The sequence below is a fragment of the Trichosurus vulpecula genome, chromosome 7 (assembly GCF_011100635.1).
Source record: "Trichosurus vulpecula isolate mTriVul1 chromosome 7, mTriVul1.pri, whole genome shotgun sequence".
Lineage (NCBI taxonomy): Eukaryota > Metazoa > Chordata > Mammalia > Diprotodontia > Phalangeridae > Trichosurus > Trichosurus vulpecula.
In genome coordinates this window covers 97,148,878-97,165,955 of record NC_050579.1, presented here as the reverse complement: position 1 = coordinate 97,165,955, position 17,078 = coordinate 97,148,878, and the positions used below count along the sequence as shown (strand labels likewise).

At 40.8% G+C, this 17,078-nt stretch overlaps 1 protein-coding gene across 2 annotated transcripts in view; it reads left to right on the top strand.

Annotated features, from left to right (window-relative positions):
• SYNJ2 (synaptojanin 2) overlaps positions 1-17,078 on the top strand; it is a 136,813-nt gene that overhangs the window by 14,923 nt on the left and 104,812 nt on the right. For both annotated transcript variants that reach the window (XM_036767099.1, XM_036767098.1), the window contains exon 2: positions 15,922-16,008. In XM_036767099.1, the coding sequence (XP_036622994.1) occupies positions 15,922-16,008 (87 nt within the window). The remainder of the gene's footprint in view (positions 1-15,921; positions 16,009-17,078) is intronic.

Below are 17,078 nucleotides of genomic sequence, written 5' to 3'. Positions count from 1 at the left end.
CAACATTCTCTTGGTTCTGCTCATTTTGTTCTTCATTATTTTATGTGTGTCTATCCACATTTTTCTAAGATCAGTGAGTCCATCATTTCTTTTTTCTTTTTTATAGTATTTATAGTATTTTTTATAGCATTCATTTTTTACAATATTTTGAGTTCCAAATTTTTCTCCCTTCCCAAATGCTTTTGAATCACGCTGAGAATAGTGCAAGAGCTCTGTGAGAACTCAGTAGGAGCTCCATCAGATGATTTCACTTCATTTAGTTGTCATATAAAGGATTTCATTTTCAGTGGGCTGGGTTCTCTAAAGGGTTTTTCCACAACTGAATAATGTCTATGCCCAGAGCAACACTGAGTGGTTTCCAAAGAAATGATAAAAGGTCAATGTATTAATGATGATCCTTACAAACATATTAGTTATTAGAAATGAGTATTGTGTATGCCCTTTCCCCAACTTCCTTTTTCCTTTTATCTGTTTAGAATGTCTATTTGTCCAGAGACAAGGACTGCTTGATTAGAGAATTTCAAATAACTTGATTCCTGGGGTTGCCTTCATACTCTACTTGCCCATCCCTGGATTTCTTTCCCTTTTCACTAGAGGCCTGACAATACCACGTCCCTCCTTCCATTAAGACATTTCTCCTTCTCTTAACCACTTGTGACCTGGACTTTAGAAACAGCTTAGAGGATAAGTTGTGGAAGCTGCTTTTCAGAGCCTGAGACTGCCTTTCTGCCAGACACTATTCTGCAGGATGGACTATCTCAGGCAGAGCTTCACTGGGGATGGGATGCAGTGGGGACTAGTTGCTACCATTGGCCCAGCATCTAGACCCTCTCCCCACCCTTAGTGGTCTTTAAAAAGAAAATGGCCATGAAGTCACTTGTCCAAGGTCGTGCATCCAGTATGTGTCAGAGGTGAAACTTGAATCCAGGTCTTCCTGGCTCCAAGGCCACAATATAATACTGCCTCTTATTTCCATTTCTCCACAACTTGGGTAAAAAGAAAAAAAATCATAATAATTTGCCTTTGAGTCTCCTGAGGGTGAATCCAGAAACCTGATGGGTTTTTTAAAAAATTACCGTACATTTGTGGATTTCTAAAATACAGTAGATTGCCTTCCTCATGCCACCACTTTAATACCAGTTGCTTAGTAAATGCAATACACTTTAAGCTAAAAATTAGAAACTAGGAGGAAGGTATTTATTAAAATGTCATGAGCCATGCCAATTCAAGAGCTGCCTCAGCATCTTCTAAAGCTGCTCCAAGTACCTGTTAATACCCTTTTAAGTTCTTAAACTCAAATTACCTTTCACTGGACTGGTGCCCCCCTTCACCCCCACCACAACCCCCCTCCACCCCTCCTTTTTAAAAAATCATTTGGGCTGCCATTGGTTCAGATGCTACTCTTGTGGTCTTGTTGCTTCCCTTGGTGGTTTAACTAGGGCTAGACTGTGAAGGCTGCCATAATATATAATCCCTAATGAGGTCAATTAAATATTTAATACTGGGAAAATGTGTGTTTTTCCTTAAAGAGAAAGAGACACCTCTCAGTATCATCTACGGTATCCCTATTGAGGGGGAAAACTACGTCAAGTGGAACAGCTAGACTCCCTTCCATGGGATAATAGATCAGAATAGTATCAGATAAGCACCAGTTGGTGCTCCAGAGTCTGGACAGAAGATTTTATATGAGCCAGCTCAGCTTTCAGTTCCATTTACTGAACTGGGGTCTATTCAAGTAATAAGAATTATCTTAACCTTTTTATTTAAAGGGTAAAGGGCTCCTGAGAAGTACCAATTGAGAGTGACTACCTCTTCCCCTGGTGTACCTGTAGTGTACCCATAGTGGCTCTGTAGTGTACCCATAGTGGCTCTGGGGTTTCTTTCAGCTGTAGGAGAGAGAGTAGACAAAGGGTCATCAGCACTCATTTTATGGCATCTGCCTTGGTAACTTGGGAACATTTTCAACAGAGCTCTCTGGAGGGTAATCATTGTATGCCTCCAAAATAAGCAAAGATGCAAACAACCAGGAGTCTCCTGTTTCAAAGAGACACCTACTTGTACAGAGTGACTAACCATTTATTATAACTGAAGAATGCTTATTTTGCTGTGATGTGCTACTTTTATCGTTTATATAGAGAAGAATAACTGACTAAAAACTTTGTGGGCTGGTAATTTGTTTTAATCTAATGCAGGGTGAAATGTACATACAGTTTATCCTTAAGATTGATTGGAAGCATATATGATTAGTTGTATGAATTTTTAAAAATAAAGAGGGAGAGATAGAGACAGAGAGAAATAGACAAAAAGATCCCCTATCTCACCCACCAATGACTGGATCTCTTTGGCAAGGTTCATGATTCACTATTTAAAAAAGGGGGGGTGGTGGTGGTGCTTAATTCAACAGACATTTCCTCTGGTTTTAAAAAAATGATATTTAGTATCACAATGAGATTATTGCATTTAGCCATCAGAAACATAGGTACAAAAAAATCTACATTAAAACCGTTTGTTGGAATGCTTTCCACTTTCCACAGGACAGAAACTAAAATAACCTGTCCTATAAAATTAGTCACAAATACTGTCTTGATGGTTTCCCCCCCGCCTCTTGTCTAAAATGTGTAGATTCTCATAGTAGCAACTAGACCCTTCTGCCTCTGTAGTTGGCTAAGTTCACAAATCTGTCATAACCTGTAGTTTCCTTTTCCACCAAACTTTCTTTCTTACCTGTAATTAAGATTTTTGGTCTCTGCTGTAACTACTGCTAATACTGGAACCACCATAGCCAGTTCCATTATGTGGTTTGGCAAAATATTGGTCCCCATAAGGGCCAGAGCTCTTGCTTCCAAAGGTTTCTCCAATTATGGGACTAAAGTTTGAAGACTGATTGTAGTTTCCAAAGGCATCATAGCTTCTACCATTTTCCATCACTGCTCAATCCACTGTAGACATCTCCACTTCTTCCATGTCCTGTACCATCATACCTGCCATCAAAACCACTATGACCACACCATGACCTAAGTTATTTCTTCCAAAGCTTCCTCCATTGCCATTACTAAAGCTCCCAAATTTATTTCAACCTCTTTGACTAGGTGAAGCATTGTCCATTTCTTGCTTAGACAAGGCTTTCCTCACTTCACAGTTGTGTCCATTCACAGTGTGGTATTTGTTACGACAATCTTAGAGTTATGGTCATCAAAAGTCATAAAAGCAAAGCTCTTCTTGCTCTTGTGTCCATGATTTCAATCACTTTAACTTTTCCATGCTGTTCAAGGTAGTCTCTGAAGGGTCTTCCTTAATAGCAGCCACAAAGATTTTTTTTCACAGTTAAATGAGTACCTGTTCTTTGAGAATCCTCTCAGGAAACAGCATTCTTTAGTTCAACAACTCCACCATCAACTTGGTGAGGTCTTGTGTTCCTGGCTGCATTTCCTCTTCTGCTGCATCATAGGTAACAAAACCCAAGCAGGAACAATGCTTGGTATTTGGATCCCTCATTACCACACAGCCATTGCTCAAAATCGATCAGACCCTATCCATTGACTTGGAATTCAAGCCTCCTTGGCCTTGTGGCACATACACTTCATCGATCTTTTTTGTTAGCATGAAGGACAAAGAGCAGATCTTTCTTCTCTGAAGTGCTGAAGGAAGAAGATTAAGAAAGAAGCAGGACATGGAGGACAAGAAAGAGGCATAGACAGGAGATATAAGCAATTAAGTGATTGGAGAATGACTTGGGAAGGGAAAACATATTGTCTTCACTCTAGTTGGGCCATGAAACTTTTTGTGTTTGTTCTCTAATTAGCACAAGTACCCTTTAGAGAATCAGGTAAGATTTCTTAATGTATCTTTTTCTTCCCTTTTTTTCTCTTTCCCTAATCTTCAAAGTCTTTTGGCTTTTGAGAGACTAGTGGAGGAAATAAAGCCAATTCTCATGTTCATCTAGAAACAAAATACTTCTGTAAAAAGGCCTAGTTTAAGGAGACAAAGATACAAGGGAATAATCAATGGAAGGTAGCTCTAACAGTAGTGGATAGAGCATTATTATTAGAGCCAAGCTCTGCCAGTTATTAGCACTTGTGACTTTGGTCCAGTGAGCTCTAGTTTCATTGTCTGTAAAATGGGTATAGATACTGGCATCCCTACCTAGCAGTTATTGTGAAGATCAAATGAAGTAATATGATGTATTTAAAGTGCTCTGGGGGGAGCAGCAAGGTGGTGCAGTGAATAGAGCACTGGCCCTGGAATCAGAAGGACCTGAGTTCAAATCCAGCCTCAGAGACTTGACACTTACTAGCTATGTGACCTTGGGCAAGTCACTTAACCTCAGCTGCCTTGCCTTCCTCCCTCCAAAAAAAAAAGAGTTATGCAAAGTATAAAAGACTATCCAAACGTCAGCTATAGTCATCCTTTCTCGCCTCTCTTTTACATATGTATGGAGGGTACCACGAACCTTTTCAGTCACCTAGATCTGCAACCTTGGAGTCATGCTTTATTCCTCATTTACTGTCTCTACATATCAAATCAGTTCTATTTTCACAACATCTCTTGTATGTGTCCCCTTCTCTGCCTTTGCACATTGACTGTCCAGCTATCACTTCTTGCCTGGACTATTACGATATCCTCCAAACTGGTGTTCCTTCCCTAAGACTCTCTCTTATCCGGTCTGTCCTCCAAACAGCTGCCAAAGTGAGTGTTCTTCCTAAAGCATGGGTGTAACCGTGTCACTTTGTCGCTTCCCACTCAACAGGGTCCAATGGCTGCCTGTTGCTTATAGCATGAAATACAAACAATTCCACTTGGTATTAAAATCCTATCACAAACTAGCTTCACTCTGCATGTCCAGCTTTATTATACCTTCACGTACTTTGCTGTGCAGCCAAACTGGCAGTGACTCTTTATTCACGTGGAATGATCCATCTCCCATCAGCACAAGGCTATCTCCCCATATCTGGAATGCACTCTTTCTTCTTCTCCATCTCTTAAAATTCCTAGTTTTCTTCAAAGCCTATGTAAGCAGTCTTTTTTGATACATTCCTCCCATGGCTGCTTTCGACTTTATTATTTTTTGTTATTGTCTTGGAATTTTTATCATTTATTTTGTATATACTGTAAATTTTGCATATGCCAGGTTTATTATTTATTTCATACACACTAAAATAGGTATAGATTCTCTTCCTTGATGGTAAGAATAAACTATTTTATGTTTTTCTTTGTATCCCCAGCTCTTGGCATACTTAATAGGTGCTTAATTAATGCTTATTGGTTAAAACCAAGAGTGAACTCAGGACATGGCCTTTAAAATAATCATTATTTGGTGAGCTGGGGTTAAGGTTCATATTGGTTTTTTGGTAGTTTTAATTTGTATTGAGTCTAATGATGCAGGTATTTAGTTGAATTGTCAAAGGAAGGCTTCCAGTTTGGGCTCTTTTTCCTGTTGATTTCCATGAGTGTCTGTCAGTAGGCATGGCAAATGTCATAATCATCTGTGGTCTTATTGTGGCGAAGGTTGATGAGTCAAGACTCTTTGGCTTGACAGATTTTTTTGGTTAGCATAAACTTTTTTTTTTGCGTACAGGAAACAAAGCCTTCCACTCTGTCCACTTCACACACCCTTCCCATCTTGAAATTCTACTTAACCCTGACTAGTTTTTAGTTTAATGCGTATTTCAAAGGCCCATTTGAAAATTGGCACACCTTGAGAAGGGAGCTATCGCCAGGTAGAATGGACCCAAGCTTTTGAAGCCAGTTTACCAAAGTAAGCATTCTTTGTTGACCTCTCAATAAAGAAGAGCCACAACACCAATTTTCAATAAAAGTCTAAAAGATTTTAAAAACAACATCTCCAACACCCTCACACAGGCAATCAGGCTCCCAGAAGCCTCAGTGTTTCCCAATTGCCTCAAGGAAAAAAGTACAAATTATGTTGTTTGGCATTTAAAGCTGGCATAATCTATTTCCAGCCTACTTTTTCCCCCAAACTCATTCCCACATTAATCCCATTTGTGAGCTCTGTAGTCCAGCCACCCTGGTCTATTTGCTGCTCCCCATTGGCAAAATTCTATTACTTGCTATTCCCTATTTATGGAATTCTTTCTTCATCTCCTTATCCGTGCACAGACAGCTCCTTGGCCCTGGAATGCACCCCTCCTCACATCAGTCTCTCAGGATTCCTAGCTGTCTTTAAGGCTGGGCCTAGAATGCTACCTTCTACTTTGTCTATTCTTGATATTCCAGTTACAAATGTCTCCCTCCCAGAAATTACTTTGTATTTAATTGGTATACATTTTGTATTTACTTTTTGGTCCATGTATTATTTCCCTCCAATAGAATGTAAACTCCTTCGGGTCAGTGACTTGTAAATTCTTATCTTTATGTCTCAGGAGCCTAACATTGTGCCTGGCACATGTCAGTTGTTTGTCCTTCCTTTTCTAAGAGGACGGTGATCAGGGAAGTGATGTCATGACATGAAGGTGAATTGGTTTTAAGTGAGGGAGGGCTATGCAAAGTCACCAGCCTCACTTTCTCCTCCAGAGCCATCTGGGCCCTGTGGGGAGATGTAGATTAAGATGACTGGAGATGGCCTTGGCCTTTTTTATGCTAAGGTCTTTCCCAGGTCTGGGTTTGACTAAGGTAGCACCCATTCAGTGATTAAGGCTAGGTAAGAAACTAGGCAGGTAATGGCCTCTTTATCTAGTAAAAAAAAATCTTTATATTCCAGGAGCCTAGCATTGTGCTTGGCACATGGTAAGTACTTAATAAATGCTTATTGAGTGAATGAATGAAGAACGAAAGAACACCCTTCTCCTTCCCTTTTTAAAGGCAGTTTTACAAAGATGCAGGAAAATTGCTGATCTATGTAAAACTACTGATGACCATCAGGCAGTTTGTGAGCATACATCACCAGGTAGAGTGACCAGGAGGACTCAGCCATAGTAAGGGTATGTGCAGCAGCCAGAGGTTGCTGGGAGTCAAGGCTGGCAATGTGGGCTTAAGCACAAAGCTGGAACAGGCAGCGGGTCAGGAATCTAGGACAGACAGACTGGAAAAGTAATCCAGGGCACCAGCAGCCATACTGAATTGAACCTGATACTGCCACACACCTCTGGGCTCAGCCAGAAACTTCTTAGACACAGGACTTTCACAGCTAGAGCAGAACTTAGCCCCAGAGAACGTATTGCCTGAAGAAGAGAGCTTGTAAGAGATGAGACTGGGTATCTGTGTATCAGAGACTGATAGAGAAACAGTGGGAATTATGTTGCATTTGAACAAATCTCTTTTGTCCATTTGCTAATAGGCGATCCAAATGTGGATGTGCTTTCCCCTGATTTTTGGACAGCACCAGGCGCAAGATAATAGAACATAGGACACTTTACAGTTTATAAAAGGCATTGTGCTCAAACAACCCAATGAGGTATTAAGATTTATTATTCCCATTTTACAGATGATAAAGTGAGGCTCACCAAAGCTAAAGGACTTTTTTGAATCTAGTAATTGGCAGAACTGAAACTTGAATCTCAACCTTCTGACCCTAAATCCAGCATTCTTTATGGCACTTTCCTAGCTTTCCTCAAACAGACCATAACACTAATTATATTAGTTTGCTAAGAGATTTAGATGTAGATGCTGAGAGAGAAACAACAAATTTAGTACACAGATATTTACCTCTTCAGTCATTCCACAAGTATTTGTTAAGTACCTACTGTGTGCCAGGAAACAGCTAGGTAGAGTGCCTGGCCTGAAGTCAGGAAGATTCATCTTCCTGAGTTTGAATCTGGCCTCAGACACTTGCTAGCTGTGTGACCCTGGGCAAGTCACTTCACCCTGTTTGCCTCAATTTCCTCTTCTGTAAAATGAGCTGGAGAAGGAAATGGCAAACCACTCCAGTATCTGCCAAGAAAACCCCAAATGGGGTCACAAAGAGCTGGACACGACCGAACAACAACAATGTGCCAGGCACTGTACTTACTAGGTGCTAGTAAAAAGCACAAATAGTGAAACCATCTCTATCTGCAAAGAGTTGACATTTGAATGGGAGAAATCATGAGTATATGCATACATGGTTAATAAATACAAACATATACAAACCATATGCAAAATACAAGGTAGTCTGGGAGGAAGGGCAGTAGCAGGTGAGGAACTGGGAAAGGCTTCATGCAGAAGGTGATACCTGAGCTTCATCTTAAAGGAAGACAGGGTCTCTGAGGTAGCAGTAAGGAGGGAGTGCATTCCAGGCAGGTGGCTTGGTCAACAAAAAGGCACCAGATGGGAAATGGAGAATCTTGTGTGAGGAATATAGGGGGAAGGACAGTCTGCCTGGATCGAAGAGGGTGGGAGGAGCAATAATATACAGCGACGCTGGAAGGATAGATTGGAGTCAGGTTGTGTAGGGCTTTAAAAGCTCAACAGAGTTTATATTTTATTCTAGAGGTAAGCAGGAAGCCACAGGAGTTGGTTGGTTTAGGGGAGTCACGTGGGCAGATCTGAATTTAAGAAAAATTACTTTGACAGCAGTATGTAGGATGTAGGATGGACTGTTTAATTCTTTTATTCCAACAGGGGTGCTGTGTCTCTTTTGAACTCTTCTAGAGTATGGACTCCATTTTATGTAATTTTATCTGTGTGGCCTTTTACACAGTTGCAGAAGCAATTAGATGTTTGATTTCTGAAGCTGACGCCTAATCTGGGGTGAGCCAGAAAAAATACTCTGTAACCTGTTTCCTGGTTGAAATGTGGGGCATAAATAGGTTTTTGGCAGGTTGCCTCAGGAGTTGTATCAGTAAAACATTCCATTTGCTTGGAGTCAACCATTGAGCTGTTTTGTGATAGATGCATTTGAGCACTGGGTTGTGGGCTCAGCAAATCTGGGTTCAGGGTTCTAGTGGTTTTGTGACCTTGGTCACAAACTTGACCTTTCTGAGCTTCAGTCGTTTCCTCTGTAAAATGAGAAGTTTGTACTGTATGTTCTTCAGAATCCTCTTCAGTGCTGACATTCTGTAACTATGAGAGAGCTAGCGTTGCTACTGGGCCTGGAGTCAGGAAGACCTGAGTTCAAATTCGGCCTCAGACATTTACTATCTGTGTGACCCTGGGCAAGTCACTTGCTCTGTTTGCCTCCGTTTCATTTGCTGTAAAATGAGCATAGTAATATTTGTAAAAAATGCTTAATAGTGCCTAGCAAATAGTAGATGCTACATAAATGTTTATTCCTTTCCCTTTCCTATGAATGTTATATGGGAAAATCTAGTGCTTTGAATTGAAGAAGTGGTTTTTCCCTAGTTCTCTGGTTCCACAATTGAAGGTGGAACACAACGCACGCTTTCTTTCAACACATTATTAAAACATATTAAACTCTTTAGCAATTAAAAAAATTTGGGGGGGAGTGAATAATTCCTATGACTTTATTTCCCAAGAAGGTATGTTGGCACGTGTTAAGATACAGGTCCAAAGGATGTCTTTTAAAAATCTATAAGGCAATTTGATCTGTCTTTTTATTATTATTTTTTAGTCATTGGCCTACTCTTTCTTCTGCCGCCTCATGTTGATTTTTAATGTATTGCTGCTGGAGCTTTGAATTTCTTTGCCATCATCTTTTGCCACAAACAGCAAGCCTGTTTATTTCAGGAATACCCTTCTGGCACATCTGTCCAGCTGTCAGCAGCTCAGACTAATTTTTGCTGTCATACTTGTTTCTTATTTTGAAATTGTTCCCTTTGATGGAAAGGTGCTGTCTGATTTCTTTTGCAATAGCTGAGCTGGCACAAAGGAAGGGTGATGGGAATAAGGGAGTAGAAAAGCTGTGGTTTTTAAAAAATTAACTATTGCCATTGAGGTTAGACAGTTAGAGATTGATTTCGATTGATTAGGTAATGATGCCCCTTTTCAACTGAGGCTTAGGAGTTACCTTTGGTGATCTTAGAGTTCAGGAGTAGCTTGTAGAACCAATTTCCTTTTTGCCAGTGAAGGAATGACAAACCTTTACTTCCTTGTACTATGTAGTCTAGGGTCAGCTAGGTGGCACAGTGCATAGAGCGCCAGGTCTGGAGTTAGGAAGGCTTACCTTCCTGAGTTCAAGTCTGGCCTCAGACATTTACTAGCTGAATTTCATCTTTTACAGGCAGAGGCAATATGCAAAAAAAAATTGCACATGCATGATATATCCCGTAGAAGTAGATGGTATTTTCAGAGAGAATTTTATATTTGATCCTGGAAATAGGGAGCCATTGGCATTGTGTAGTGGGGTGACATCATGGACAGACCTATATTTTTGGAAGATCACTTTGACAGCTAAGTGAAATGGGGAGAGAGTTGAGGCTGGGAGACCAACCAGAAAGTATTGCAATAATCCAGGTAGTTGTGTGAGTGTAGAGAAGGGGATTTATGTGGGAGATGTTGTAAAGGTAGGAACACCAGAACTCAGCAACAGATTGGATATGTTGGAGGAGAAAAACAGCTAATGAATAATAGAACCAGGGTACTATGGCTGATGCTTTCTCCATTATATCTCTCTACCTCTGAGTTAATTTACTTTAAATCATACACCAAAATCAAAGGTCTTCTTTTTGGGAATATAAGCCCAACTTTTTTTCTTTTAAATAGTATTTTTTTCTAATTACACATAAAGACATTTTTTAATATTAGTTTTTTAATAAAATTTTGAGTTCCAGAATAAAATACCATTAAGAAAAAAAATAAAAATTAAAAGCAGGGGGAGAAATAAAATTTTGAGTTCCATATTTTCTCCCTCCCTGCCTTCCTTCCCTCCTCCTTAAGATGGTAAACAATTTGACATAGGGTATGTGTATACGTGCTGTCATGTAAAATATTTCCGTATAAGTCATGTTGTGAAAGAAAAAAAAAACTATGAAAAAAATACAGGAGGTGAAAATAATATGCTTCAATCTGCATTTACACTCCACCAGTTCTTTCTATGGGCCTAACTTGTGCAGGCAGTGTCATTCTGTGGTGGTCGACGTTTATTGGCTCTGATTGGATGAAGAATACAAATTTCCTTTTGCTCTTAGTACATCACTGGTTTCCGGGCTCTGCTCAGTGCTGCTACCTTGCATCATTTGTCCAGCATAGTGGTTTTTGACTCACTGTTTTCCACAGGGTGATTTTTGTGGTTTGTGGTTTTTGCACAACTAGGAGTATGGGATGGCGCACCTTTATAGAAGGCTTCATGAAAGCTGTTTGTTGGTTTTGGGTTGATTGCCCAGGCTTCTGTTCCACAAAGAAGTTTTGTATTTTGTTCAGCAACCTTTGCTGTCCCTTTGGAAAAAGAGTTGTCTTTTTGAAGAGGTGTTTCTGCTTCCCACTAATAGATGTTCATTGAATATCCATCCACCTGCTATGCTGACATACTCAAAAGTAGCACTTACCTTTATCTTTTGGAGTCTTCTCTCCTCTAGAGACAGTGAAATATAAGAAGATAGTTTAATGTTCTGGGCAAGAACTTCCTTGCAAATTGTTTTCATAGTCTCTTTTCTTTTGCTTTTTTGCAGACTCGACCTACTTTATTATGCGTTGCTGCCTGTGGGCTGGGCATAGCTAGCATTTATTTGTCTGCTTTAGAAAGGAGAAGTCATCAGAGCATCTTATTGCAGAAAACCTTATTAAAGACAAAAGTACATTTGTTTCATTTGAGTATTGATTTGAACTGGGTGCCTGCCGAACAGGGGACTTGGTCCAACTCTGCTTTACACGTTAGGATATTATTTGTGCTTAGGAATTAGGGCATAGTGGAAAGCGTCAGGAGAGAACTTGGTTCAAATCTGGCTTTCAAGACTTACTAGCTGTGTGATTCTTGGAGGTATAGTAATAATACCTGTAGTATCTACGTTGAGTTGTTGCAAAGATGAAATGAGATAATACGATTCATTTTAATAAGTATTCACTAAGTGCCTGTGATGTGCAAAGCTGAAGATACAAAAGCAAAGTAAAACATTTTCTGCCCTTAAAAAACTTATAATTTACTGGGGGGGAGGGGGGAGGGGCGGAAATATGTATGCACAGGAGATACAAAGTATTTCAGAAGGGTAAAGAGTAGCATTGGGAGAAGGGGGAAATCAGGAAAGGACTCATGTGGGAGGGGGCACCCAAGTTGAATTTTAAAGGGAAGGGAATGTTCCAGAAGCATAAGTGAAGAGGGAAAACATACAGGCATGTGGAGTGTAGGGGACAGCCTATGCAAAGTCTCAGAGGTAGGAAATGGAATGGAGTAGAATGTTTAGGGAACAGCATATAGATCAGTTTGGCTTTACCATAGAGTTGGTGAGGGGGAGTAGTAATGTGGTAATGTGAAATAATCCTAGAAAGATCTGTTGGGAGCCAGATTCTGAAGGGCTTTAAATGCCAAGCTGAGGACTTTGTATTGTATCCTAGAAGAGGAAGTTTCTTTTATGTTCTTCTTTGTTTTAATTTTTTTTAAACTAATAAACATTTATTTTCTCCCATTGAAAAAAAAGAAAATTAAAATCCTTAAGAATTAATAACAGTTTTAAGCAAAACAGATCCACACACCTCTAGTAGAGTCAACCTACTGTGGCTTGGTCCCCATGGACTAGGAGACCTGACCAAAGCCCTCCAGTTTGTCACTTTCCCCTTTTCTTTTCTGGGGAGTAGGCCATCTGGTCCGGCTTGTGTAATGCAGATGAACCTTGGCTAAACCTTTAATCTATGTAAACTTCCTGTGCTTTGGCTATCTTGTTGAAGGGATGCTTCCAGTTTGACTCAGTTGATGAGTAGGAAAAGAGAAAATCAGAAGTGCAGAAGAGAATGGGTTTAGTTCTGCTAGAGAATGGGGGAAAACAATAACATTTTATTTCATGCCCTATCAGTTCTCTTGAAACTCCTAGCAGTAAAATAATCCTCAGCAAAATTGCAAAGACTACTTGCTTAAAGGAAAACCAAGAAAGGCTTAGCAGTCATATTGCTTGTGAATTGGGGTATTGAGAGACACTTTTTCAGCTTAAAATATGTGGAGATAATAGCAAACAAATAAATGAACAGTCTGTACCAGGAGTCTCTTCTCTGATTCCTAAAGTGAGCTTCCATAGCTACCCTGTCTGTGGGTTCATTTGACCCACTGCACCCCAAGCACATGTTACCAGCTTTACTGGACAGGAAGATGAATATATGGAATTTCCCGCTCCTTGGTAAAGGTATTTTGCCTAGCCCTCCCTGACTTCAGGAAGTGACTTGACTCTAATCAGGCCTCTGGGAGATGGAAAGGGAATGGATGGTATGATAACTTGGAAAAATTTCCAAATGGGCATTTTTTGACTTGAATGTCTTCCCACTCTCTTTCTTTGTCTAGAGTCAGCTAGGTGATACAGTGAATAGAACACTGGTCCCAGAGTTAGGAAGACCCGAGTTTAAATATGGCTTCAGATACTGTCTAGCTATGTGACCCTGGGTAGGTCATTTAACCTCTGTTTACCAAATGAGGTAGCACCTACCTACCTGAGTAGTCGTGAAGAAAAAATGACTTAATATTTTTGCAAACCTTAAATTGCCATATAGATACTCACAATTATTATTTTCTTTTTCCTTCTGACCTCTTCTTAAGCTCCTTATGACAACCCCCTGGCCCTCCACGTGCTGTCTCACTCATGTTAGTCTATCTTTTCCTTTGCCTCTTTTCTGATTCCCATAGCTTAGAGTTGAGTTGGAAGTTAATTCATTAAATTAATTTATATAAATATGTGAATGAAAGAGCTTCTTCATCTTTCCAGTCCTTAATTCAAGATAAACTAATACTGAGGAATGGCCTCTCTTAGGGACTCTGACTCCCAGTGGCTGGAGGAGGATATACCTATCAGCCTGAGGAGAGGGAGTTCCAAGGAATTGGAGCTAGCCATGGGTTCCCTAGGTCCTCCCAGATTCTTTTAGATGCTATGGCACAAGATTGGTCCTTTGGGGTTGGAAAAACTTTAAAGAGAATGAGAATGCCTTCAACTCTCCAATCAAAACTTGTCTCCTTCCCAGTTTACTTTTGGCTTTTATCTGCATCTTGCATTGTTCTCTCCCCTTGCCTTTGCTGAGGTAACACAGGATGTAAGGTGTTCTGGAAAGCATATAGCAATCCCTAACTTGGGGTTATGAGTCTTTATTTCTTGGTAGTCGAATCAGTAAAGTATGCATTAAGCACCTACTGTATGCCAGACCGTGTGCCAGGTCCTAGGGCTACAGAGACAAGAACTAAATAGCTCCATACCTTCTAAGGAGCTTTAGATTGTATTGGGGAAGGGTGAGAGAACTACATCTACCAGGCATAAGAAAGTAAATACAGAGGACAGATACAAGGTGATTTCAGGGTTGGGGAGGGCACTAGCGGCTGGGAAGATCAGGAAAGTTCTTATGTGCCAGCTGGTCCCTGAGCTGAGTGTTGAAAGAAGCTAGGAATTCTAAGTGCAGTGAAGAAGAAGGAGTGCATTCCAGGCCTAGGGGACAGTGACAAACAGTGCTAGTGCATGAAGAAGGAAGGTGGAAAGTCATGGTGATAAACAGCAAGAAAGCCAGTTTCACTGGACCGTGGAGTATAAGGAAGGGAGGAGAGAAATGTGGAATAAGACTGAAAGGAGCTGTATTTGAGCCTAGAGGTGATTAATAGTGAGCTATTGAAGTTCACTGGAATTCAGAGGGACATGTCAGACTGTGGTTTTTTTCTGTTCTCAAGATTAGGAATATTACTGTGGCAGTTTTGGGCAGAGTGGGTTGGAGAGGGGAGAGACCAGTTAGGAAGGCATCACAGTAATCTAGGTGAGAAGCATAGATGAAGATCTGAAGAAGAGTGTGTGTGTGTGTGTGCGTGTGTGTGCGCGCGCGCGCGTGTGCGTGTGATTTAAAAAGAAAGCAGACTTGTGGGAGAAATAGTGTAGATGTTGTAGTATCAATAAGACTTGATATTTGAATATGTCATTGGAGGTAGGGGAAGAAGGGATGTAGTGAGGGGGAGAATAAAAAATCAGTGATTCTGTTGATTGCCACTCAGGATGACTTCCCACTAAGACTGTACATTAAAATTTTTTTTATTTACTTTTTATCTAGCCTTTGGTTCTTAGCTTTCAATGGAAAGTCTGAGTTCTCTCTTTGAGATTTAGTATTCTTTGAGGTTACCTTCCTTGTACTTAATAGGACTTGGATATGTGATGTTTTTCATCTGCCCCACTGACAGCAAAGTTGGTCTTTCTGTTCTTTTGTTGTTGCTTGTTTCTGTTTTTAAGCTAGGTAATCTCTTTGGGTTTTGGGAGCAGCAATTGTTAATGGTCCCAGCAGGGGCTTGTTCAGAGAGAGCCAGTTTGTCTAGGATTTGAGTAACTGAGCCTAGGATTAGTGTCTGCTCCAGAATGGGTAGGAGAGCAGGGTGGGGGGTGGGATGGGGAGAAATGAGCCCTTCGCCTTTCTTATCTGCAGAATACCTATTTTCTCCCCTGATACTGTGGAGGTAAATTAAAACTGAATTGGTTATTTCAAGGATTAAATCACCAGCCCTTACTTCTTTCTGAAGGAGGGCCCAGAATGGTTAATAATGAATCAGTCCCGTTTTTATGAACATATGGCATGTGCTTGTGTTATAGTGTGAGCCCACAGTATGAGGTCCGGGAGGAGTCTGCTTCCTTGGTCTGAAGAGTCAGCGTGTAGTGGGCCAAATTTGGGATTTACCTCTCTCTTTCCTTAGAAGCAGGTCTGGTTTTCTAAACATCCAGCCATTCAGGAAGATTTCCTGTCACTTTGCAGCGCTACAATTTACCATCATAAAAAACCTCCGCCCGTTTTTTGTGCTATTGTCTGGTTTCTCTTTTTCCCCCTTTTCCTTTTTCCCCCTTTTAGAGTGGGAGGGAAGCCAGATGGAGCATACTGCAGTCTGAATGAACCCTGAACGACAGACTAACGTGGATGCTTGTTCTGTTTCTTCCTCAGCTCCAGAAGAAAAGGAGGTAATTAAAGGACAGTACGTGAAACTCATAGATGCTTACGGATGCTTGGGCGAGCTCAGGTTAATATCTGGTAAGTGCCCATTCAGGTTAAAAACGATGGGAATCAGGATGTGCATTACTGTACTCCGCAAATAGCTGGGCAAATAGCACCTTTTGCGTCGGGTCCGAAGGACTCATGGGGTCCAGCTGTTTTATTTTGCAGCTATAATCGAACCTCTTTAGCATTTCTTTGGAAAACTAAACTCGCATCTTAGTGCAGATGAAGTGGGGGGGGGGTGCCAAGGGGCGAATGGCTGAATCCGGATCATCGTTATTTATTCTGTAGACCATAGGCAGCTAACAGCTTTAGGCTGGTGCAAGACGAGACTGGTGTGGTGAAGAACAGAACTTCCCTCTATCCTCCACCCAAATGAAAGCCTGGTCTGGGTAGCCCTGTCCTCTTTGGTCTTTTGGTCTCTTTGAGTGGCATCTGTAGGATTAGAAGATGCTGTCAAGGGGATGCCAAGGACAGGGTTGATGGGCAGGACTGCCAACTTGGAGGGCAGAGGAGCTGGGGTGGAGGTAGTGTAGGGATTATATATGGGTAGGAAGCAAAGAGCAGAAATGCAGATTTATAAAACAAAGGTAAAGAAACACTGGTTTAGAGCCTGGGTGGGGGTGGGGGATGGGAATTGAGATTTATAATTTTATCTGGTCCTAGAAGGTATAAAATATTGGGAATTAGCACTAGATAGGCTGGAAGACCTGTGTTCAAACCCTGCCTTTGACAGCTGTGTGGCCAGGAGAAAGGCGCTTAACATTTCTGAACCTCAGTTTCTTCATCTGTCAAATGGGGATAATACATGAGATCTCTGTTATAGGGCTGCTTTGAAGCTCAAATGTAATGATATATGCAAACTGTTGTACAAATGTCATTATTGTTGTTACTGTTGGTGCTATAAACTGTTGTTTGAAGCATACTGCATTTTGGGAGTAATCTGGTCATAGGGTACGTGGTTTAAGATGCTAGTAACTTCTGGTGTAGACCAAGCAATTTGGTTCTGGTGTGACTGCACCATAGATTACTGATCCTTTAGGGTCCATTATACCACAGGTTCACTCCCTGCTTACTGGACCAGCTCAAGGAGTAGGTCCTATCTT